Source organism: Phyllostomus discolor, chromosome 2, assembly GCF_004126475.2.
Source record: "Phyllostomus discolor isolate MPI-MPIP mPhyDis1 chromosome 2, mPhyDis1.pri.v3, whole genome shotgun sequence".
Classification (NCBI taxonomy): Eukaryota; Metazoa; Chordata; class Mammalia; order Chiroptera; family Phyllostomidae; genus Phyllostomus; species Phyllostomus discolor.
Window position 1 is genome coordinate 122,010,357 of NC_040904.2, and position 26,361 is coordinate 122,036,717.

Genomic DNA, 26,361 nt, shown 5'->3' on the forward strand with positions numbered 1-26,361 from the left:
TTTACTAACTCATTTAGGAACTTCAAGAATTAAAAATCAAAGTGTCAACAGTAACCACTCACATTTATAGGATGCCTTTTCAACCAATATAGGTCCTTCACATCACACAGCCACCCAGTGAAGTAGGTTAGCAATTTTGCATTTGCTTTAAAAGACTAAACTGAGGCTTGGAAAGATCACAGGACCCTTCCAAAGTCATACATCTGGTGAGTGGCAGAGCTGAGCCTAGAGCCAGGTCTCAAAGTGGGGAAGAAGTCCCAGAAACATCTGCTTGGTATCCAGCATGCAGACTTAAATTCTAACCACCTGCTAGTTTCCTGATCTTTAGTGGAGACTTAGTCTCTTCTTTTTTCATCAGTAAAACAGGATTGAAAGTATGTCATGCACAGAGGTGTTTTTTTTTTAAGATTTTATTTATTTATTTGCAGAGAGGGAAGGGAGGGAGAAAGAGAGAGAGAGAGAAACATCAATGTGCGGTTGCTGGGGGTCATGGCCTGCAACCCAACATGTACCCTGACTGGGAATTGAACCTGCGACACGTTGGTTTGCAGCCCAAGCTCAATCCACTGAGCTATGCCAGCCAGGGCTTGCACAGAGTTTTTAAAGTAAAAAAAAAAAAGGGGGGGGGTCTGTAAAGGCCAGATTTCAAATGGTGGTGTCAGTGGTGTGATAAATTTCCATTCCCTTTCCCTTTGGACTCCATGTGTAGCATTCTTTCCACTAAGATTGGGCCACTTTCAACCACTGTTGCTTTCTGCCCAAATAGAGTCCTTCCTCTTGATTTTTTGGCTGCCTGGGATAGGCTAGGCAGCTCAACTAAAGAGCTTCACTCCTTTATTTGGTATCTTGTTTTGGTGGTTCACCTAATGGCACAGATAAGAAAGCCACCATGGACTTTCAGGGCCAGAGACTCCAAGGCCAGAACTTGGCCATTTCTAGTAGGTCTCCCCACACACAGGTGGGGAGACAGGAGGCACAGCATCTTCAGTACACTTTGGGATGAGGGTAAAGTATTTCAGTTCCATTCCCTAATGTACAATGTAAAGTTTTAGTATATTTATTTATACCAAGATTCTGTTGTATATTAGGCTTTGTATCTTCACTCTTTTTGTGGTATAAATTATTCATCTGTAATTCTTTTATTGCCAAGTTTTGCATTAAAGATTTTCAAGATATTTTGTAGCAGTATAGGTTAGATTCTCATATCCCTCTATACAAATAAAAAAGAAACAAGACTGATGTTATCTTTTTTCTTGTTTTATTAGTTACAGTTTACATTCAATATTACTCTGTATTAGTTTCAGATGTACAACAAAATGGTTAGAAAATCATATATGTTACAGAGTGGTCCTCTGGTGCTTCAAGTACCCACCTGCCCCCATACATAATTATCGTGATATTATTGACTATATTTCTTGGTGTAGATTATACCATAATCTACACCTGTGACTATTCTGTAACTGTCAATTCACACTACTTAATTCCTTCACCTTAAAAAAATGTATTGATGAAAGAGAGAAAAAGAAACATTAATTTGTTGTTCCACTTACTTATGCATTCATTGATTGATTCTTGTATGTGCTTCGACCCAGGATTGAACTCGCAACCTTGGTGTATCAGGACAACTGTCTAACCAGCTGAGCTAACCAGCTGGGCCGCCCTTTGCCATTCTCACAAAACCCCCCAACACACCTCCCTAATGACAGTTGTCAGTCTGTTATCTGTATTTATGAGTCTGTTTCTATTTTGTCTATTCATTTTGTTCTTTAGATTACACATGTAAGTGGAATCATATGGCATTTGTCTTTCTCTGTCCGACTTATTTCACTTTGTATAATACCCTCTAGGCCTGTCCATACTGTCACAAATATTTTTTTTGTCTTGGCATGCCCAAGGATTTTTTTATTATTATTTATAGAGAGGAAGGGAAGGAGTTGGGGGGGTGGGGGAGAGAGAAAGAAAGAAAGATGGATGCGAGAAAGAAACATCCATTGGTCATCCCCCATGCACTTCCAGACTGGGAATGGGACCCTCAACCTAGGTATGTGCCTTGACTGGGGATCAAACTGGTAACCTTTTGGTGTACGGGATGTTGAGCCTGGTCAGGGCAATATGATGGTTTCAAACTGTATCTTTATTTTTAATGAATCCAAGCATAAAACTACAACCTACAATTCTATCTTCTCTACCTGGGTGTCAAACTCAGTGTTTTGTTGCTGTAAGTTTTAAGATGGTAGGATTGTCAGTTTTTTAGTTAAGCCCAGAAAATGCAGTTCCCACAAATGATTATTACAAAGACTGGGTAGGGGGGGACCTTATCAGTCTAGAATTTTTTAGAGTTATTGTTTTTTATTGGAATAAAACTGGGTTAATAGTATTTAATACTTTCATGAGCTTCAGTCCAAAGAAGATGCCAAAAAGAAGCATATGGAGGCTTTTGTGGAACAATAGTACATGGTCTAGTATTCTTGGGCATTGCTGCTAAGAGATTTTTCTATATACCATAAAACCATTTGGCACTTTTCTTGCAAAGATGAAATTGAATGATGTGCCTTAATTCTCTCATGTGCTCTTTCATTAAGTCCCTTGCCTTCTCATCTCTAAAATGGGTACAATAATGTCCTCTTTCCTTACCTGAAAAATAGTATTAAGTAGATGTTAAAGCAAGCTGGCAAAAAGTTAAGATTTTTAAGGACAAATTTCTAGTTATGAGATAAATAATACTGGGATGTAGTGTATAGCATGTTGTAGTGTTAACACTCCTGTATTGTGTGTTCGCCAGTTGCTAAGAGTACTTCCTAAAAGTTCTCATCACAAGGAAAACATCCTTTTTTCCCTTTTTCTTTTGTATCTATATGAGATGATGGATGTTAAACTTACTGTGGTGAGCATTTCACAGTATTTAAGAGTCAAGTCATTGTGCTGTACACCTTAAAATTATACCGTTATTTATGTCAATTATCTCAATAAAACTTTAAAAAGATTTTCAAATAAATGTAAGGTATTTGGTGTTAAAAATAACCAAAAAATAAGAAAAAAATGTCATTAGGGCTCAAACGCTTCTCTTCTAAATATAATATATAAAATATTTCTATGTTCCTTGCCTTAACCCTTTAATATATGGTAGTTTATCTGGAATCTTCTTTTCTAAATATATTTTATTGATTATGCTATTACAGTTGTCCCACTTCCACCCCTTTATTCCCCTCTACCCTACACACCCCCTCCACCCACATTCCCCCTCTTTAGTTTATGTCCATGTGTCATATGTATAAGTTCTTTGGCTTCTACATTTCCCATACTGTTCTTCACCTCCTATTTTCTACCTACCATTTATGCTACTTATTCTCTGTACCTTCCCCCTCCTTCCCCTCCTTTCTCCCCCACTGATAATCTTTCATGTGATCTTCATTTCTGTGATTCTGTTCCTGCTCTAGTTGTTTGCTTAGTCTGTTTTTGTTTTGTTTTGTCTTGTTTTTTAGGTTTGGTAGTTAATAACTGTGAGTTTGTTGTCATTTTACTGTCCATATTTTTTATCTTCTTTTTCTTAGATAAGTCCCTTTAACATTTCATATAGTATGGGCTGGGTGATGATGAACTCCTTTAGTTTTACTTTATATGGGAAGTACTTGATCTGCCTTCCCAATCTAAATGATAGCTTTGCTGGATAGAGTAGGTCCTTGCCTTTTATGATTTGGAATACTTCTTTCAGCCCCTTCTTGCCTGCAAGTTTTCTTTTGAGAAATGAGCTGATAGTCTAGTGGGAACTCCTTTGTAGGTAACTGTCTCCTTTTCTCTTGCTGCTTTTAAGATTCTCCCCTTATCTTTAGTCTTGGGTAATATAATTATGATGTGCCTTGGTGTGTTCCTCCTTCGGCCCAACTTCTTTGGGACTCTCAGAGCATCCTGGACATCCTGATAGTTTATTTCCTTTGCCAGATTGGGGAAGTTCTCTTTTATTATTTGTTCAAATAAGTTTTTAATTTCTTAGATTCTCCTTCTCCTTCTGGTACCCCTATGATTCAGATGTGGAACATTTAAAGGTGTCCTGGAGGTTCTTAAGCCTCCCCTCATTTTTTTGATTTCTTGTTTCTTCATTCTGTTCTGGTTGAATGTTTCCTTCTTCCTTTTGCTCCAAAATGTTGATTTCAGTCCTGGTTTCCTTCCCCTCACTGTTGGTTCCCTGTAGATTTTTCTGTATTTCACATAGTGCAACCTTCATTGCTGCCTGGGTCTTTTTTATGCTGTTGAAGTACCCAGTGAGTTCCTAGAGCATCTCGATAACCAGTGTTTTGAACTGTGTATCTGATAGGTTAGCTCTCTCCTCATCGCTTAGTTGTAGTGTTTCTGGAGCTTTGAACTGTTCTTTCATTTGGGCCATTTTTTTTTGTCTTGGTGCACCTGTTATGTAGTAAGGGGCAAAGTCTTACATGTTCACCACCAGGGCCAGGCAACCCATATTGCTGTGTTGTGATGCTGTATGTGGGGGAGGTGTCCAAGAGGGAACAATGATGCTTGCTCAGCTCTCTGCCAGTTTCCAGTCACTTCCCTGGCTAGCCATAATCAAATTGGGCTCTTCTGGTGCTGATTCCTGGGTGGGTGGGTTTGTGTACATTCTAGAACCCTGTGGGTCTCTCCAATGAACTCTCTTGTGAGGCTGGGAGTTTCTCTTGCTGTGTCCTCAACCCCCACAGGTTTTTGCAGTCAGAGGTTTTGAGGCTTTATTTCCCAGTACTGGATCCCTGGGTTGTGCAGTCTGTCTTGCTCCCAAGTTACTCTTCCCAGTTCATCTGCATGAACTGGGAATGTGGGGACCACCCAGTCTACCAGCAGCCACCTTGTTGCAAGTACTCTCTGCCTGGCTACCCATCTCCACCCCTCCTACTGGTCTGGATGAATGTTTCTTCTTTAACTCCTTGGTTGTTGGACTTCCATACAGTTCAATTTTCTTTCAGTTCTGATTGCTTTTTGTTTTTAAATTTGTTGTTGTTTGGTTATACAAGGAGGCACACTGTGTCTACCAATGCCTCCATCTTGGCTGGAAGACTAATCTGTAATCTCCTGAATTTGTTCCTCATTTAAAATTCTAGGACATATATTTATACATATTCCATTCTAAGCACTGTATAATCTGACTCCTATGCTAAAAAAAAAAAAAAAGAAAGAAAGAAAAGTCGGTAGGAGGGTTTGCTATGGGTGCTGTGCAGGGTCTTTTTTTATTATGATGCATTAATTTTCACTTAAGGAAAATTAAGTAATAGTATATAACTCTTAAATAGTGAGATGCTACTACTTTGATTTTATAATATACAGTAGCCTTTTTGCCCAATCCAGTTTTGCTTTCTAAAGCTTCAGTTACTGCCCCCCCATTAACTATGGGCCAAAAATATTAAATTTCAGAAATAATTTATAAGCTTTAAGTTGTGTGCTTTCCTGCTGTCCTGACTAGCGGTGTGGTGACATCTCACACCATTACGTCCGGGGATGTGAATTCTCCCTTTCTCCAGCGTCTCCACACTGCACACAGTACCCACCCATTAGTCACTTAAGAGCTGTCTCAGTTATCAGATTTCTGTCATAGTAGCACAGTGCTTGTGTTCAGATAACCCTTACTTTACTAATGACTCCAAAGTACAAGAGCTGTGATGCTGGCAGTTTAGATATGCCAAAGAGAGGCCGGAAAGTGCTTTCTTTAAGTGAAAAGGTGTATGTATAGGACAAGACAGTACATTTAAGGTTGACTATTCTGCAGTTTCAGGTATCCTTTGGGGTCTTTGAAAGGTATCCCCTGTGGATGGAGGGGGGTTTATGTATAAAGCCTAAAATTTAATTTTCTGGAGTTGGAGCACACTGCTGGTGTTACAGAACAGACCCGGGTTGTGGTAATATACTATTACCAAATGGACCCCCCTTCTCCCAGGGTCCCCCTGTACTAGGTTTGCCTTGCCTGCCACGAGGGAATTATAGCTCTCAATGTCAGAGATTGGTAAAAAGTAAAGGAACTATTTATTCAAAAGTTATACAGACCTAAGAGTAATGACTTAATGTCTTCATTAAAATCCCAAAGTCCCTTAAGACACCCACAAATACACAGTCCTTCCTTCCTCCCTTTGCCCAGTCTGGGGTACCATATCTCAGGAAAAGAAGTCCATGGCTCAGGTTACCCCTGATTCTTCCCAGTAACTTGTGCTCTGCTGGCAGGCCTCCCTCAGTTCCCAGCACCATCAGCAGTGCTGCTGGGATCTCTAGTTCTCAATCCAAACCTGCATGGCACCTTCTCCTGGCCCAACAGCAAGAGTCCTTTCACCCCTTTCCTTCCCACAGCATCTCTCCTGCATTCTTCCAAACTGCTAAGAGAGAGCTCTGCATCACTGCTACATCTTGCTTTCCAGCTTCCTAAGCTTCAGCAAAGGGAGCCCCAAAGCTGTGTGGTTCTCCCTCTTACCAAAGTTGCCTGGGTCCCCCTCTTCTCCAAAGCTGCAATGGTTTTTCCTTGCGTGGCTCCCACGACTGGGTTTAAATCCCAGTACCAGTCTTCCTCTGCAGCCCCATTTCTGACTCCTCCCACAATTGGCTACACCTGCCAGCATTCCCATGTTTTTCCAGCCTTTCTCAGCTGCCATAGTAAGTCCGGGCAGGTGTAGCCCTGTGGCATGGAGTGAGGCATGCCCAAGTTCTCACGCAGGTGTTGTAACCAGGGGAGCTGCCTCCCAGTTACATCCTGGGTGGAAGTCACTCCCATCTCCCTGCCTCAAAGCATGGCCACAGCTATTTAACATACCCATGAAACCAGTCAAAAGTTATAGATGTGTTAAATGACCATTCCTAAATCAGGAAGTAGAGAATTTATTTTTATTTCCACTAACCTCTAGCTTAAATGTAGCATTTCCTTCAATTACAAATATAGGCATCAAACCAGAGCACTTTCAGCAGTACCTATGGTATTGTTACCAGTAGAATTCAGAGATATTTTTCAGAAAAAGATCTCTGTGGTATGATTTCACATCATACTACAGTCTTTGCTGATATCTTAAAATATCTCATGCTTACCAGTACTTCTCCAGAAGTGTGATAGTTATTAGACCTATCACTAGTCCTTTTAATTCATGTGTTACATATATTGTAATATCACTATGCCTTTACTATTTTGATCATTGTGTTCATAGTAATCAGCTTACTTTATAATCCTGTCTGTGTGATTCTGAGCAGGAGTCTCTGTGTTTTCAGGCACTGTTTCAGAGCCTGTAGTAGTTGCTGTAACTTCTCCCCTTCCTCCAAGCAAATCCACACCTCAGGGCAGGAAAACCTACAAAGTTCTGTTTTCTTTCTGTAAACTTGCCAGAGGGGAAAGAGGTGGGAGGAGCTGGGAGAAGGATGAAAAAGATGAAGGGAAATAAGAAGTACAGACTTACAGTTACAAAATAAATAAATCACAGGGATATAATGTACAACACAGGGAATATAGCCAATTATATCATAATAACTGTATGATTACAGATGGTTAATAGATTTATCATGGTGATCACATCGTAAGGTATATAAATGTTAAATAACTACATTGTACATGTGAAACTAATATAATATTGTGTGCGAACTATAATATTTTTTGCATTTTTTATTGTTGTTCAAGTACAGTTGTCTCCATCACTTTAAATTTTTTTTAAAAAAGAAATATATTTGTTTTAATTTTCTAAAAGATTATGTCTCAAGGGTGCAGGGCTGCAAAGTAAAAAGGACAGATATTTTGAAGTGAGATGAACTGGGTTGTAAAACAGGACCATCTTCTTTCTGGCTTATTAACTTGAGCAAGTAATTTTATTTATATTAGCTTCAGTGTCTTAAACTATAAAATGTAACAACTAATATGCCCCTAGGTGGTTGTGAAGGTTAAGTAAGGTAGTGTATGATGGTATAGTTTGGCACGTCTCAGGCATTCAAACATCATAGTTTTCATTAGTGTCATCGTCGAGGTCCTCATAACAGTGTCAGGATGTTTCCCTTCTCCTCTCCTGCTCTGTAACTGTACCTATCCTCCCTACAGTGTCCAGGAGTCTGACCTGGAAAACCCAGGAGGCTTACTTATTGTATTAATAGCATCTTGAAAGTACCTTTGGCTTGTTCAAAGCAAAACGTCTTTATTTTTTTTCTACACAAAGCATCTTAATTTATTTACCTATAATATTTTCTTCTGAAATACCTTGCCACATTAGTTTCCTAATATAACAAATTACCATAAACTGGGTGGCTGAAAACATTTATTCTCTTTGTTGTAGAGGCCAGAAGTCTGAAATTAAGGTGTAGGCAGGTCCAAGCTCTCTTTGTGGCCCTAGGGGAGAATCTTAGGGTACCTTGACTTATATGAGATGCATCATTCTGGTCTCTGCCTATGTTCTCACATGGCTTTCTCCTTTTGCCTTTGTGTCCCTCTTCTTCTAGGACATCAAACATTCGAGTAGGACCCACCTAATCCAGTATAACTTCATCTTAACTCAATACCTTTGCAAATACTATATCTCCAAATAAGATCACTTCACAGGTGCTGGGGGTGAGGACTGCAACATATCTTATAGGAGGACACAATTCAACCCACAACACTTGCAAGTAGACCCTATATATTTACTTTAGATCAGGTTTCTGAATGGACATATGCAACATCAGTTTTGGGGGTGTGTTTCATTTTTCCTCCAACTAGTAATTTAATCTCGCTGTGGCTTCAGCAAATGTTTTGAAGTGTCTAATGGGAGGTAATGAGATCTATCTTGTTTTTTCACTTTTGTAAAGTAAAGAAAGGAATCCTATACAGGAAGACAAGATGTGTAGGGAAAGTACTTTAAAACTGTTAGAACTGTACTGAAAAGCAAGAGTTAAAAGAGCAGCCACTCCACTGAAAAGTCTGTTTACAAGCATTTATGACTTGGGTGTGAACTGGCCATTCAAGCTTAGAGAGCCCTGGATTGATATGAAGCTCAGGCTGCTGAACTGTGAGAAGAAGTTGACTGAACAGAGCTTTGGCCACTTATACCCCTGATTAGAGCATTTTAAAGGCAAGGAAAAAAACCCAAGAGAGCATGGATGTGGTCAACTGCTTGTTCCTTCAATGTGTCTGTGGGTCGCCACTGCCTGTAGCCGAATCCAGGGTAGGTTATGGCTTTTTGGATATTGTTTGTTGTTGGTGCCAGGTTTGTGGTTCCCGGTATAATCGCACTCAAAGTGCATTCCCCAGAATGAATGTATATTGTATTTCAAAAGCAAGTAAACTTTGCAAAAAGATTAGTCTTGGAGTATGCATCCAAGTTCACATTTTTCTACGAGGAATGTAAGTCACTTCTGGCCAAGGATCACTGTCAGAATATGAACTCAAAGTTGAGGGACTTTACGTTGTTCCCTGCCTTCCTCCTTCCTTCTGTTCTTTTGCTAGGAGTAAATTGGAGATTTAGTTTTATATATTCTTCTGTTAACTAACTTTTGCAGTTCCTGGAACTTTGGTACCACTTGTATGTCTTCAGTGGGGCTGTGTATAGTTGCAGTGGATTTGATTGGTTCTCAGGGGTGCTCCCAAGTGAGGCAGTAGCACTGAGGCAGGATGTGTTAAGGGACTGCAGCTGGCAACACCAGCTGTCCCCTGCTCTCACGGCCTCCATCACTTCCTGGACTGTGGTCTCAGAAGGATTTGTTTCCTGAATAGCTAAGACAACTTGTTTTACTTAGCCCATTTTCTTATTTTCTTTTTAGCATCAGTGAGGAAAACAAGTTGTAATGTTGCATAAGTGCAGACAAAAGCACATACAGACTTGTAATCAGGCTCTCATTGCCCATGATTTTGTTGAACTTCTGTTTTCTATTCTAGCATGTTGTTTCTGAACCTTTTTATCATAGGGTGATAATACAAGTGGGCTTAGTCTCATTGCTTGCTTAAGCTGTCTGTGCCATTAGATGTGCTAATTTAAACTATCCATAATAACCTTTTTCTTATGTAATGCAAAAAACAGTATTAACTTTTCTGTGACTTCTACCCTCTGAGGTTTATGCTTAGGGGTGTGAGAATTAAAGTTGACAGGCAAATTTGCAAAAGAAAAGATAAATTTTTATTCCTATAGGTTAAGTGGGAGTTCACAGAAAAGTGTTACTGCAGAAAGTGTTTAGGTTTTGGGGCTTATGTACCATCCTAAGGAGGGAGAAGGGTGCTGATGGGAAAACAAGTAACTTTTTAGGAAAGACAAATGAGGCTGTAGCAGAACAGGTGGGACATAGGATGGTTTTGTGACCATGCCTATTTAGGTGAGGACTTCTGCTCAGGAATGGTAAGAGTCCATCTTCCCTGGCTGGGAGAAAGAATTTCTATCCCAAAGGAGTAGATTTATGACAACTGAGTTCTTCTGTGGGTCCATGCTTTTAGGCAGGTGAGGGAGTTCAGGAAGAAAATACCTCCAGCTCAAAACAGTTTTTAGACCACAGCAGTGTATTCTGGACCCCTTCAGTGGTGACTTGAAATAAAGACAGCATCCCGGGCAGTAAGAGTCCGTAGGTGGTAAGGTCATTGATGATTGCTAGAACCCAGTGGTTTTTTTTGTTTGTTTGTTTGCTTTTTTGTTTTGGGGGTGGGGGGTTAGCAAAGGTGAGAAAATTCTGTGGTATAGTGGGAACAGAAATTACCAGGCCCACATTTCAGTGTCTCTCTTGCTGCTAATTGACTGTGTGACCCTGAGCAATTCATTTTACTTCCCTAGGTCACAGTTTTTCTCATTTGAAAAATGATGGGTACAGAGTGGAGTATCTGTAAATCCTTTCCTGCTTCCTTTGCTCTTCAACACACTTTTCATGGCATGAGATCTTAGGTAATTCTTAGATGCATTAGGTTGGAAATTTCAGGATCTGCATTTTAGGTCTCAGTTGCCATTGACTGGCAAGAGGTGGGACTTCTCACCTGCAGTGCTCATGTGCGGGGCTGGCCTGGTCTGCAGCAGGGCTTGCTCTGCCTGCCCTGCAGTCACATGACTTTTCTGGTTAATTTGGTTCTCTTCTGGTGCCTGGTTCAGTTTTTATTGTATTTTTAAATAATGTATAGGATGGAAGAACCGAAGGCACCTGGGCTCCCAGACCTGTGACTGGTGGCTCACAAACTGTGGTGAGCCCCTCTCCCTGCTACCTCTGTTGAGCTCTGAGACCAGACTTGGAGGGGTCTGCTGAGACAGGTTATCTTCAGGCAAGGCTGACCAGGGGCTAGCAATTCTATGGCAGTGTTTTTTAAGAGCCATAATTAACTATAGCTAATAAAGGCTATCTTATCATTGTAGTATTTAATTCTCACTAGGACCCATTTTTTCCCCATTGAACAGTTACAGAAACAAACCCACAGAAGTTAAGCAACTTATATGAGGTTACAAAGCTAGCTAGGGGCCCAACCTGAGTTACACAGAAATCAGCTCATTTTCAAGCCTCATGGCTTTTTGTCTAGTATGTTGCACTGCCTCTAAAAAGTTATTTGAAAAATTAGAACATATTGCCTAATTTAGGATCATAGACTATCCAGCTGTGGTATTGTCTAGGCCCAGGGGTATCCAACCTTTTGGTGTCTCTGGGCCACACTGAAAGAAGAAGAGTTGTCTTGGGCCACACATTAAATACATCGTAACACATAATCACAAAAACATCTCATAATGTTTTAAGTAAATTTACGATTTTGTGTTGGGCCACATTCATAGCCATCCTGGGCCGAGTGCAGCCCGCTGACTGTGGGTTGGACATCCCTGGCTCTAATCTGAAATCTGAGATCCTGAAAGGTCAGCTGTGACTTGCCATAGCTCACACAGCTAGTGAGTAGCCTGATCTGGTTCTTTGAATCCTAGTTCAGTGCTCTCCCCTCCTCCCCATCAGTGAGTGTCAGGCCCTAGCAACCCAGACCTAATCTTCTGAAAGCACCTTCTCTTTTCTAACATTATTGCAAGACAATACCTTAGAGTAGCAGTGGGTAGCATTACACATTTATTCTTCTACTGGCAGACCTGCCTTTCCCCCCATGGTATTGTTATGCTTACTTTTGGTGACACTCCTACCTTACTTTTTATTAACTCCTAATGATGCTGATTTTGAAAATATCTTATATCAGTCATCAAACATTACTATTAAACTTAGTTTTCTTTTTGTTTTTTTTTAAAGATTTTATTTATTTATTTTTAGAGAAGGAAGGGAGGGAGGGAGAGAAACATCAATGTGTGGTTGCTGGGGGTTATGGCCTGCAACCCAGGAATGTACCCTGGCTGGGAATCAAACCTGGGACACTTTGGTTCCCAGCCCGAGCTCAATCCACTGAGCTATGCCAGCCAGGTAAACTTAGTTTTAATTTGACCTCCAATTAAAGATAGATTTGCTCATTTTAATCCACATTATCAGTTATGTCTGTTACACAAAAGAAACTTTAAAAAACAAGTAAATCTAGAAAGCCTTTGCGACAGAGCTGAGGGAGGGTGGAAGGGAATGTATATCTTGTTCTTTTTTAATACCTTCCTGGGTATTGGTGCTCACCTAATTTGTTCGAATTTGAAAAGGTTTTTACTGAGGAATCCTGGAGGCGGGGCCCATCCCTGGAGGAAGAAAGGACGGAGGCTCAGAGGATCTCAGTCTCCAGGAGGAGATGGGGCTCTGGGAGAAGGTCAAGGCCTCGACCACTCTCAGACTATGGGCAGCTGGCCAGCCGAAGTCTGTCTATTCCTGAAGACTCCATTGCTGTGGACCCCCAGAAGGAGGACATTGTGGACAGTGGCCACCAGCTGAGCATGGCCTCCATGGTGCCTGCAGGCCAGAAGGCTGCCTTGTGCTGCTCTAGAGGAGGCCAGAGAAGACGCCCCATCTCTGTGATAGGTGGGGTCAGCTTCTATGGGAACAGCCAGACAGAAGCAATAGAGAATCTTCTAACCCAAGTAAGATCTGGTGTGCTCTCACCAAAGCCAGCAGAGCCCCCAGCTTCCTGGCCTCTGTTCTCCCCTGCAAACTGAACTGGACGCTTTCCTTTCACCTATTCTCACTCAGGGATGATGTCGTCTCACAACCTTTCTTCCTGACTTTGCAAGCTATACTTATTAAAACTAATCAAAGACTAATCACCTGACATTTGGATGTGTTTTACTAATCTTCTGTCTTTTCTGGGATCTTGAATAATACATGAAATTAGTTTGCTGTTTATTCTAAATCATCTGAGATTTGAACAAGAGGAAAGTAGCAGTGCATATTTAGTGAGCTTCTTGAAAGAAAAAAATTCTTGAGAGAAAGCATCATTCACTGTTAACATGTAAAGATACAAAGTAAATAAAGAAGTCGATTTTTTAGGAGATAAGGAAATAATTTTTTTCACCATTTTCTTGCTTTTGAGTTGTAGTTTTGTAACTGCTTTGACAATAGATTAAAATCTTAATATCATTTCCTTAGTATAATGTAGAAATTCAGCAAGTATTTGTCAATTAACCAAAGAGCTCTTTGAGGACACAAAACTTTTAAATAAAGGCCCTGTTTCTGTTATTTGATGAAACTAATACCCCACCCATGGTCCAATGTTCACAAAACAGTACATGAGTAAGTGCCCAGTTTCATATTTTAAACTTGCTAGCTGATACCATAACCATAAAATTCTCTAAAAAGGAAAGTCTATATTGGTATAGGATTTTATGTTTACATTCTGCCTATAAAGCCCAATACAATGCCTTGTTTATATAGCAAACACTTAAAACACTCTCGCTTAATTGAATTAATTTGAATTGAATTCTTAAGGTAAAAACAAAATAAGTTGAAAAATACCACAAACCTTTTGATGTGTTAAGAGGCACTACATGCCAGGAAATAATTCTAAACTAAAGCAAACTGTAATCTCTTAATTCAAAACACAGTATAGGGAAGATCAAAAGCATCTAGAAATCATTTCACTCTAAGGCATGAAAAAGTATAGCCAGGTAACTTTTGCACTGTAAGCTCATTGAGGGAACTAGGTGGAAAACCTAAGGAAGGCATGAACCAGCTTGGCCTTTACAGTTATAGGGATTGTTAATGGATGATCAAAAGGGCATACAGTTGATTCTATAGACCAGGGTAAATTTGCAGAAAACTAGCTCTTCTTTTAAACAAAGCCCTATTGTGATGTTAGTTTAGGTAAATAAAAATTGTAGTCCACAGATACTTCACTGGCATCTGCACACAAATGAGCAGGAGACCCAAGTGAGTAGCTGGGCTGCAAATGGCCGCCCTGGCATGGTTTGGCACTGCTCCTACAAACACATCTTCTTAACCTTGTGACTCTGCATCTCTGTGAGAAAACCACCACTTCCTAAATTTGCTTTTCCTCCTTTTAGCTGACACTTTGCTTTCACTGAGCATTGCCTATTGGTATGTTGTTGACAGAGAAGATGAAACGTGACTCTGTGAGGTAAGGGCTATGGGTTGATACTGATTTGTTTAAACATCGGAATAATTTATTGCAATTGAGCCTCTGCAGCCTGAAGCTTTGATACCCTTTGGAGAAACCATGTCTGTGAGTAGCTTTGAGGTGAGAATGCTGAGCTCCTTGCAGCTGTGCGTGCGAAGAGCTTATAGGAGCTGCCACTTCCTGGCATCTTTTCACAGCCTCTTGCTTTCTTTCTTAGCCTGCAGCCAGGCCTCCTGTGCCAGCTCACCAGGTGCCACCCTACAAAGCAGTTTCTGCCCGGCTCCGGCCATTCACATTTTCCCAGAGCACCCCCATTGGGCTGGACCGCGTGGGACGCCGGCGGCAGATGAGAGCATCCAACAGTAAGTCTCACAGGCCCTGGCTTGGGGTGTTCCTGTTCAGAAACTGGGGTGGAAGCCTCACTTTGACACTCTAGTTCAACTGAGGTGCCCAGCAGACTATGGACTTCTGGACCAGGGTATTGTTTGCCTGATAGTGAGGAAGGCTCATCTCAGGAGCTAGGCTTGTCATCGGCTGTTCAAGGAGGGTACTGTCTGGGAACTCTACGTTGTTACAGTGACCCTAATGGGGCACTTGCTCCTCTTATGATGTCTGTGTGCCTCCGTGTTCCTTCAAGAAGAGATCTGACCGAGAATGGAGTCCCAGTGATTCACCTTAACCTTTGTCAAGCTCTTTAAATAACCTCTGGGTATTTAAGATTCACAAACTGTTTTGAACACTAAAGAATAGTTATCTAATATAGTACTTAATGTGTTATCATAGCACTTACCTACTTGTTGATTTTCATTAATACTGCATGTTTTGGGAATGATGTTTAAACTTCTAAAAAAGACAACCTTCTGCTACACTGGCATTTATGTCAGTGCCAGTCAGCCGGTGGACTGTGGCATGGCTCTGGGTGCTCTGGATGAGAGTAACAGCCAACATCTGCTGAGCACTTACATGTGGCAGACAGCATCTGTGAGCTCTGATGTGTTCACTCGTGTGGTCTTCTTAACTCTGTGCCATGGTGGATACTATTATTGTTCTCATTTTACAGATTGAAAAGCCCAGATATAAACAGGTAAACTGCCCTAAGTAACTCGCCCATGGAGTGGCAGAAATGGGCATAATCAGTCAAACTGAATTTTCAGTACAAGGCCCATGTTTTAAGCACTGAACTATGCTGACTATTTAAAGAAATGCCTTAGACTATTAATGATTGCAGCTTTAATTGCTTGATTTACTGTCATACTTTTAAAAACAAGTATCATGTGGTGAGTATGAGAGTGGTGAACTGGGTGGTAGGAAGCCTAGACCTGAGTTCTGGTTCCCTGCCCCTAGCCCACCATGTGGGCAAGTTCTTCTCATGAGGGTGGTGAATGAAGCTGTATGAAGGGAGAGGTTTAAATAGGGTTTTTTCAAAAGACTTGAGAGAGACGACCATTTCAAGGAAAGGGTGTGGGGAACCAGGATGGGTCAGAGAAGGGACTGGAGAACAAAGATGTGTGGAGTCAGTGCTCAAGGGAGGCATTCTAAAGACCGGGATAACAAGAAAGTCACTGATGGATCTGACAGGAAGTCGTTGAGATGGTTGTCCTGGGAGGGTCAAACAAAGTGTAAGAGGTCAGAAAATTGGTGAATGATGAAGTATTACTACCCTTAAGAATGCTGCCATAGTATCTGACTCATGTCACACATATTTGGAGGAATCAGGGCTAGACAGAGACAAAAGGCAAAGAAAAATTAAAGGCCAGCCCTGACCTATGTGGCTCAGTGGGTTGGGCATCATCCTACAAAGTGAAAGGTTGTTGATTCGATTCCTGGTCAGGGCACATGCCTGGGTTGTGGGCCAGGTCCCAGGTTGGGGGCGTGTGAGAAGCAACCAATTGATGTTTCTTTCACACATTGATGTTTTTCTCCCTCTCTTTTTCTCTCCCTTCCATTATCTCTAAAAATAAATAAATAATTTTTAGAAAAAGAAATTAGATGGGAGCTAGAGTTTGAGGAAATGTGTAAACATCTCAAGCCCAGATGTACAAGAGAGAGCCTGATTGTAGGAAATATGCCTGTGACTCCTCCTGTCACGGGTGCGTTTGTCATTCTCTCAGGGGAATCGGGTGAACACCTCAGATTTATTACTCCCCTCATTCATGGTCACTAGGTCCAGTCCTTAGCATCCCCCTGCTTCTCAGGCTCTGTAACTCTTACTCTCAGCAGCTGCCCCTCTCCCATCACTTTCTTGGGCTGGACTTTTATACATTCTCTGATCAGAGCTACTGTTCACATTCAACTCTTGCTTTGTTATTTCCTTGCAAACTTTCCTCACCATCATTGGAACAGAGTCCTAGTTCCTTAAATGAGTTTACAGGTTTGTCTGCAACCCCGGTCTAATGTCCCATCTATTTCTCTCACTTCTCTTGTCCGAGCTTACCATTCAGTGTTCCCACTGTCTACTCCAGGCTCTCATGCTCCCTTTGCTCCAGTTTGCCTAGAATTTCCTTCTTTTCCTTTACCATATGTCTGTGTCTTTCCATTTGAAATTCATAACTCATTCCCTGTCTACCCTTGGCAACAAAGTAAATTTATTGTCATACTCCTACAAAGCAGTTCAGCCACAGGTTTCATGTTCATTCTCCCTGATCCAGGCATCGACTTCTGGTGATGTATTGTGAGAAAGTTCTTCAAAAGGAGAAAAAAACTGCATGCAAAGAGGTTCTCCACAACATCGTTTGTGATAGCAAAAAGTTGAGCGGTGTCAATGTCCAGCTACAGTGGACTATTGAGTTGAAGTCACAGAGGGGTAACTACTTCCAAATAGTTAGTTTACAACATAATTAGGACAAACAAGTAACAGCATGAAAAAGGAATGCTATAATTTTAGAGTGAGAAAAAAACTGGAAATAAAATTATATGTATATTAGTTTGCTAGGGCTTCCATAACAAAGTACCACAAGCTGGGTGGCTTAAACAGTGGAATTTCATTGTCTCGGTTCTGGAGGCTGGAAGTCAGATCAAGATGTTGGCAGGGCTGATTCCTTCTGAGGGCTGTGTGGGAATCTGCCAGCCTCTATGTGAAGGTGAAAACAGTGTGGTTAGGGTGCTAAGACTGGAGGTGATTTTTCCTCCAACCCAATACACATACAAACTGCTTCTTTCTGTACTTTCTGTGTTTGGCTTTGTTTTGATTTTAGTGTTCTTTTCTCAAGGCAACAAATGAGTAGCTTAAGCAAAAAGAAAATTCATTGGAAGGGTGTCAGGTGTTCCCAGAATTGATAGGATGGGCGGAGAGCCAATCTGGAAATGGATGCCAGTCAGGGTTGCTTCTGGGAACCAAGGAACAGAAGGGAAGGAGCCAAAGAAGGTGTGTAACAGGACTCTGGCTGTAGTGCTACCCCTGGGAATAAGTGAAAGCCAATCACTCCTTCTGTCCTGGGATAGAGGATTCAACTCACAAAGCTTACTGGCGTGTCCACCTCCTGGTGGCACTGGAACAGGGAGAGGTATTGGATGCCTCCAGGGACCCCTTGACTTTTGTATTAGAAGGCAGGCGCATGGAGACCCTATCCACTAAGGTGGAACACACTGGAATGAGGTCCTTTCCCTGAAGAAAGTCCAGGTGGTGTTAGAAATGGAAATAGATTCTGGACTGGTACTCCATTTGTTCATTCCCACATTTAATAACTATTGAGTATGTACCATGGTGTCAAGTAACAGCAGTGAAAAAAACAAAGTCCCTTAAATCACTTACAATCTAGTGAGGGTATTAATAAATTGGCTGGTAACTGTATAACATGGCAGGTAATGCTGTAGAGAAAAATAAAGCAGGGTAGAGAGTATTCATTTTTAAAAGAACATTATTCTAACATGATGTACCTGTTCCCTGTATGATTAAAAACTGTCTCCTCCAGAGAGAGATAACCCAAAGGCTCATCAGCTACTGAAAACATTTCCCAGTAATATTCACTACTTCTCCATGCCTGTTGGAAGGTCTTTTTAAGTTTTATACCCAGAAGTAAATTTAAGCAATGCACCCTTATCATAATGGGAAGAGATAAGAGAGAAAAGGTGTTCCTAAGTAGAAAATATAAGTAAACAGTACATAGACATACACAGTTCCACAGAAATGGAGTTTGTCTTGCCTTGGGTCACAAGACCATATGTGCCATTTTTTACTTTGCTCACTGAGTTGCCCTTGCATGCTGCCCTTGTACTTGACCCTGCACTGTCCTTTCCCAGCTGAAGTGGTCCAAACCTTTACTTTGTAGTTTTCTAAGCTGTTAGTGGTCCTGTTTGCATAGAATGGCCACAATCTCCTTTTCCCCCACTCTTTCAGTTAATCAAAAATCAGTCAGTCTACAAAAAATGTGTAGAGCATCAACTATGTACCAGGCACTAGTTTCACCATTTGGAAACCAGCAGAGAATAAAGCATCACAAAAAGTTTACATTCTAGATTTAAACAGATTCAATAAGTCAATCAATAGCATTATCTCAGGCACTAATGACCGCTCTGGAGAAGATGAATGTGGGTAATGTGGTAGAAAGCAAGTGGAGCAGGAGTGGCAGAGGGCGACCTAATGTTCTAAAGAGGTGACATTGATGTGCAGGCTTGAAAGGTGAGCAGGATGTAAAGGTCTTAGGGAAGATAGTACCCAGTGGAAGGAACATCAGAGGACCACATATAGGCAAGAACTTGATGCATCTGAGGGTCAGGGAGAAGGCCCGAGTGACTGGAGCACAGGTAACAAGGGCAGGAGAGGAGGGCATTGCAGTCAGGAGGTTGTCTGTGGGTAGACAGAAAGGGCATTGCAGGTCCCAAGAAGGAGTTGGGTTTATTCTAAGTGAAACGTGAAGCCACTGCCAGCAGGGGCATGGCATGTTCTGACTCCCACTTTAGAGAGGACACATAGTCTGGGGAAGAAAAGGCAGAAGAAGGGGGACTGATTTGGAGGTCATTGCCTTAGTCCCATTGAGAAACAATTGTGACAGTGACCACAAAAGACATCTATGTGTTCCTTGGGTGCTCATTTTTCCAGCGCACAGGGAGCTTACCATGGCCAGCCTTGGATCTAACCCAGTAGTGTCAAACCTGTGAATTCTGGCAGCAGTTCTTCTCCCTTGGGGGAATAAATTTAGTTTTGACAGAGCAGAGTTAGTGGATGGGAATAATATATTTTGCAAATATATTATTAAGTAACCATAAGAAATATGCCTTGTGTTTATCCTTTGTTTCTGGCTCCTTATATTCTGTCTACAAGTGATCATCTCTACATCAGTCAGTGAGTCAGAGCACTCTCCCCATCCAGGACAGCACCACAACCTCAAGACATGCCCCCAAGCTGCCTTTCTAACTTGGTTTTAATTTTGCCATTATTAAGTCTGGTATGATTCCATGCTTCTGGGTGACGTAAACAAGAAAGCTAACAGCACTCGTGGGCACGGGCTTATCACCACAATCCCCTCACTGGGGAGTCCCCAGGTAGAAGCAGTGCTGTGTGAGATGCCATAATAATGTATGAGATCCTTAGCAAGATTCCAACAGAGGTCTGACAGGTAAGGAAAACAAATCCAAATCTAGAGTAAGTGGCTTTTCCAGTAAGGACAAATCATCTACTCCTCTATTACAAAAAGGGTCCATTGTAATCAACTTTCTACAAGTAGATGTTTGGTTCCTTGAAGGAACCATATCATTAACTTTGTTGAGGGGGCATCCTGTGGTGTTCAGCCCAGGCTTGGCATTCATTTCTGCCACCATGGCCATTTTTTTAGCCCACCAAGTAAGCATGAAAATGACTAGGAACAAGGATGGATATTTGCAGAATAGGATATAATGTGCATACAATTATTCAGCAGCCTCTTCTGCAATAGGATTCACATGGGACACACTGGGCATTCACATAGAGGAGACATTTTCTCATGCTTTGAGTGTACTCTGATAGATCTAATCATACTCCTTCCCTAAACCAGTCCATTGCCATTTTGTTCTTTCCAAATTCCTCCAGCTATTTGCTGGTAACCATGAACTCACACAAGCTAAATCCCTCCTAAAGCTATTTCTCCTGTTAGTCAGAAAGCATTAGAAAGAGTATTGCTTAGATTTTACTACTAGGGATTTCCCCTGCCTGGGGGCACAGTTACCAGGTAAAGGGCAGAAGATCCCTTTGGGAAAGGCTGGAAGAAAGTTGTAATGTTGGGATACCTACCCCCAGGTTACCTAAGTCTGGGAAGCAACTTAGATCTGGGAGCTAAGTGAGGGCCTTGATTCTTTACCATGGTTTAATCCAGGCTTCTCCCCAGATTTGGAGGTTTCCTACTACAAAAATCAAGTAATACCTCAATGGAGTTACTTATCAACTTTGTTCCTAGGGACCCTGTGGTAAGTTAAGCACAGACCATTCCAGTGAGTGAGCTGGCCCTGCTGCCCATTACTGAAACTTTGTCCATTTTTCCTGCCATGGATGCCCCACCTCCATGGAGTTCCTTGACTTCACTGCAACAGAAGCATCTCTCACGGGCTTCCCTTGCCTAGAGAGATTAGCAGTACATGGCCTATAAAAGCCCAGGGAGGCAAGTACATGGTAGACCAGCACTAGCTCTTCTGTCTCCCTGGCTCTGCACTCCTGCCTTTCCATAGGCCAAGAGCTGGCCCTTCGGCTGCCTGAACTGTGGACCAGTACTGGGTCCAGGGTTACACCCCAGCAAAGTGCTGGGATGAGTCCTATTCCATCAGTCCATGTGGTGAATGCAGAATCTCTGGTAGATGCCACCCAAATGAATAAATTTGGTTTAATCTAAATTATGTTTGGTAAATAAAATATGTGAAACTTATTTGGATTCTGACCAACAAATTAGCTGTAAAAAAAGATCATTTTCAGATAAGTGGGGAAATTTTTACATGAACTGAGTATTCCATGAAGGAATTATTGTTGATTTTGTTAGTTGGGATAGTGTAACATTTCAATCCTTATTTGTTATGGGTGCATATTAAAATATTTTTTGTATGAAATGATATGTGGGTGATTTACTTTAAAATAGTACAAAAAATACTTGGGAAAAATTGGTAAAATATTAGTAATTGTGGACTCATTATATAATCTCTCTACTTTTGTGTTTATTTGAAATTTTCCATAATAAAGGCATTTAAAAAATGAATGTATGTTTCCTCCTCCTTGGTCACATGCTCTCAAAATCTCCAAATCAAGAAATACCCACAACTATATTTTTTCTCAAAATGTAGAAATTTGAATACTAGTAATTTAAGTTAAGAAATGAAGACCTACTTCTCACGCAAAAGTGAGCTCTCTGTCCTCCAAACTTTGCACCACTGTACTGTGGACTTTTCTAGCACTCGTTATTTCTCTCTTGCTTCATTTGGAGTATTTGTCTGATCAGTATATCTAGTAGATCTTTTAGCTGGCCCATATCGGCTGGGAAGAGAGGTCACATGGAACGGTGCTCAGTAATGGTTATCGACTGCATGGGTGTGGTACTGAAATAATAGATCCCAGATCATGAATCACAGTGGCACTTACGTGTTTTTATAAACCTCATAGATGGCAGGCTGCCAACCTTTAGGAACCTTATTGCTTTATTGGTGATGGTGTTTGTGCCCTGAGTCTTAGAAGAATGTCTATACCATGGTAACATTCTCTTATACAATTGCCTTTATTGCCTTTGCTTTCTTCTTTCATGAGGCTTTTCACTTACATTGAAGCCAATTTATTTGGTTACAGCCTACTTGTAGTCCTAATGTTCCCACACTTACTTTGGGTTCCTGCCATACTGTCTCCCTCAACTAGTCTATTTTGATCAGAATTCAAATTTGATTGCTTTCAAAATTCTCATTCTCATGTCTCCTCATTCTTCTCTTTCTACCTCCTACCCATGGAGCTCAGATTAGTTTGTGCATTTAACGTAAACCAAGTGATGATCTGAATCGTCTAGCAAGGAGGGCACCTAGTTTCCACAGCTGTCACACATGAGAGGAGCCTTTACGGACCACAAGCAGGGCAGTGAAATTGGTGGAGTAAGGTATGCCATTTAACGATGATCAGCTGTTACATTTTTAGAAGCTTTCAGTTAGTCTGTATTTGAGTATTTGAGTAACTATATTCGAGTACTTTATAATAATTCCAGACAACAGAGAAGAGAGGAGAAAAAACAACCAGATTAGGTACAATAATAATAAAATATAAAAAATAGAGAAAATTATTTTCTCAGGAGGTACAAATAGGACAAGTTGACATACTTAGACTGTTTATGGCTTTAAAAAATATTTTTAAATTACTCAAATTAGTGCCTGATTTTATTTTTTAAATATCTACATTTTAACTTCTTATGACTATAGTCACTTTAAAAAAATTTCAGTTACTGTTGACATGCAATATTATATTAGTGTCAGGTGCACACTGTACTGACTAAACATTATGTAACCTACAAAGTGATCACCCCAGTAAGTCCAGTGCCCATCGGACAGCATACATGGTTATTGCAATACTGTTGATGATTTTCCCTATGCAGTACTTTACATCCCTGTGACTGTTTATAATTGACGATCACTTTTTGCAAGTTAGCAAAGAGAATCAAATTAAACCAGCCTAGCCCTATTGTGACCTGGGCCAGAATTGCTCAGTCTTCAGCAGAATAATGTAAGAATTTAAGTGCTAGCAGTGGGATTATGAGACTCTCAGTCATAACCACCTATCTACATTTTTCATTAAGAAGCAACCAGAAAACAATTCAGTCCTTAAAGGCATGATATATGTAAAGAACATCTTGATCTACAAAGGGCAGGATAACCCCAAGGATATGTGCTGGTCAGCCTATCTGGAAAGCATATCAGGAGCTGGCCAATGATTGGTGCAAGGAGGAGCTGTTTTGGAAACCTACTCTGAAGTTTTAAAAAGTTGGTTCTGCCGTCAATAAGAAAGCAAGTGAAAAATATTACAGACTGCACTTGGTCATTAATTTTACCAGGATCTACCACTTAGAATACAGGACATGTTTAGGACTAAGATACCTTAGAAATTTCCAAAGTAAATTACTTAGTGGTAAGAAATCCAACATACTGCAATTTTCCTTTTGCCACAGGAACAAAGAAATTGGGGACTATTTTAGAGCAATGTTTAACTCTAAAAAGGGTGCTACCACTGAAAAACTCCCAGCTTCCCTACAGTTAACAGTCTGCTTTTTCACTGTACATATCCATGTAAGCCTGGAGATGAAAGCTAGAGCATATGCTAGTTTTCTCCAGGAACAGCTTTGGGGGTGGACCCACTGGCCATTACAGTCTGGCCATAATTCTGATAACCATCTACAAACTGCCTGTAGCACTGGCTTCAGCCCAATGAATTCAAGCTCAGTCAGCCCTGTCTGTGACCTCTCCTCCTTGCAGAGCCGGGTGCGTTCTTGCAAGAGTGGCCCCTCTGAGGCTTACTTAGCCTGTGATTGGCCAGATGAACCCACAGGAACACTGGGAGCCCTCCTTGCTGAACCCGTGACCTGAAAGGGCCCCAGCAAAAAGTCAGGGCATGGCAGCCTCTTAGGGGATTTAGGAGGCTCATCTGAAACCAAGGCTAGTGCAACCGCCATCTGTGCCCCTCAGGGCCAGTCTCCAGTGCTCCAGTCTCAGGAGCCTATCCAGCTGGAGTGAGGTGGCCTCCTTCCACGTCACTGTGTGCACAGAGGGCTGACCCCACAACGTGCCCCCACAATGCCGCTGTCCCCACAGCACCACCCCATGATAGCCCACAATTTCACTGGCTTTCATCTGGTAAATGTTTCCTACACAGATTCAAGGTTGGTTTGTCAAAAGTGGGGGAAGGGTTTTGATTTAGTCTTTAAAGCCCAGCAGTTTCAAAGTATAATTAGAGGTTATCACTTAGGAGTGACACTCTTTCCATGTCTGCAACTCTGTTTCAATTCAGTTGTGCACTGACATGTGCACAATGAAAAGGCTCATCAGACTTTTTCATAAAATGAAAAATATTTCCTATGTATGTATTTACTTACTCTTCTCCACCTAGGAACTAGTATAGGTTTTAAAAGCAAGTTTACTCATACTTGTGAAGTCAGTAGGCCTATTACAGGGCAATGATACAGGACATGGGAACATAAACAGTGGCATTTCACAAAATGCCAAAGTTGCTCTGAAACCTTCATTTTTCTTTTTCTGTTTTTTTTAAAGATTTTATTTATTTATTTTTAGAGACGGGAAAGGAGAAAGGAAGAGAGGGAGAGAAACATCAATGTGTGTTTGCCTTTCATGCGCCCCCAACTGGGGACCTGGCCCACAACCCAGCCATGTGCACTGAGTGGGAATTGAACTGGTGACCCTTTGGTTCCCAGGCCAGCACTTAATCCCTTGAGCCACACCAGCCAGGGCTGAAACCTTCTTTTAATGTGTCTTTGGTTTAGGCGATACTTTATCTGTACTATTCCACTTAACAAATATAGGTGATGCTGTATGATGTATACATGTGTCCTGTTTAAGTGAGGCACTATGAATCTCCAGAAGCATAATGACATTATGACAATGCAGGAGTGCAGTGTAAATGGGGGGCATGCAAAGCAGGCCTGGGGCATCCCAGACTTCCTGGAGAAAATGGCCTCACCATTGAGATTTGAAGGATGAATGGGAGTTAAATTCAGTATGTTGATAAGGAGGGTGTATCCCAGGCTAAGGGGAACAGTGTATGCAAAGGGCAGAAGCCACAGAAAGGAGAGCACATTTGAGGAGAGGGGAGCCCAACAGAAATGGTCTCAACCCATCCACAGGCTCATCAGACTAAAGACATCCTCCACGTGCAGACAAGCCAGGCTCAGCTGAGTGCTTGCTTCACTAGGCTACTCACTGGCTGCTGCTATGGTCTATTGAGCTCTATCCTTGCCCAGAGTCAAGGGCAAGGACATGGCCTCACACCTCTTCATGGCAGTTGTATTATTATGACTATGGAAATTACTTAACTGTATAAACAAATGAAATGTAAATATAAGACTGAAAAGGGACAGGTGTCTGTAAAAACGACATTGAATATTTTGGAGAGATTCAATAAAAGTGAGTTGCTAAAAAAAATCTTTTTCTGTCTAATTAGAAGAGAATTGAGAGATGTACAAAATGGAAAAAATCAAAGAATCTGTACTCAGAATGCTTCCCAATTGTCTCTGGTTATTACTGTATTTAAAAGAAGCTAGAACTGGAAAGCATAGTTGACCCATTCTGGGTATGGCCTGTGCAAGAAAGAATGTAGGATTCTGGTCCTGTATGTTTTCAAGTTAACCTGTTAATGGCACAAGTGTGTGTATCTTTTTTGTTTTTTTCAGATTTAGGAGTTTTAGGTAGTCTGATCGCACCTGGCGGGAGGACCTGCACCGTAGGCAGCTGAAGCAGGATGAATAGGAGGGGAAGGACTGAAGGGCTGAGAGGTGGTCTAGACTAGAGATCAGAAGGAGCCTGCCCATTCAGGGCCTCCTGTTCAGGGGACTTTGTCTCGGGGGCAAATGGGGGCTACAGAGGACTTTGAGTGGAGTGAGATAATCAGGTTTTCATTTTAGAAACATCACTGGTTAGATGGTGGCCCTACCTAGAGACGGGAGGAGTCTGTTGCTTAATCAAGGGAAGAAAGCCCTGAACCAGAAACAAACTGGAGGTCAAGCTAATTGTCTAAATATTTTGGGTGCTGATACCCAGATAGCTGAGTTTTGGGACACATAGGAGGAGAGTCCACAGAAGGGGCACTTAGTCCTGTTCCAAGGAAGCTGAGTTTGAGGAGCAGGTGGGACAGCTAGATGGAGGTGTCATCACCCCACCCTGGACCATAGGGTCTCACTTGAGGAAGGAGACCCAGTCTAGAGGTGACGATTCAGAAGTCATTAGCAAACGGATGATTACTCTTAAAGCTATAGGATGGAATGTTATCATCCCAGGTGTGTGTGAAAAATGGGAAAAGT

At 41.4% G+C, this 26,361-nt stretch overlaps 1 protein-coding gene across 6 annotated transcripts in view; it reads left to right on the plus strand.

Annotated features, from left to right (window-relative positions):
• SPATA13 (spermatogenesis associated 13) overlaps positions 1 to 26,361 on the plus strand; it is a 374,002-nt gene that overhangs the window by 312,216 nt on the left and 35,425 nt on the right. For 3 of the 6 annotated variants that reach the window (XM_036018443.1, XM_036018442.1, XM_028531959.2), the window contains 2 exons: positions 12,546 to 12,917; positions 14,628 to 14,772. In XM_036018443.1, coding sequence (XP_035874336.1) covers positions 12,546 to 12,917; positions 14,628 to 14,772 — 517 coding nt within the window. Of the gene's footprint in view, positions 1 to 12,545; positions 12,918 to 14,627; positions 14,773 to 26,361 lie in introns of those variants that run through there. The other 3 variants (XM_036018445.1, XM_028531961.2, XM_036018446.1) reach the window with 2 other exon arrangements.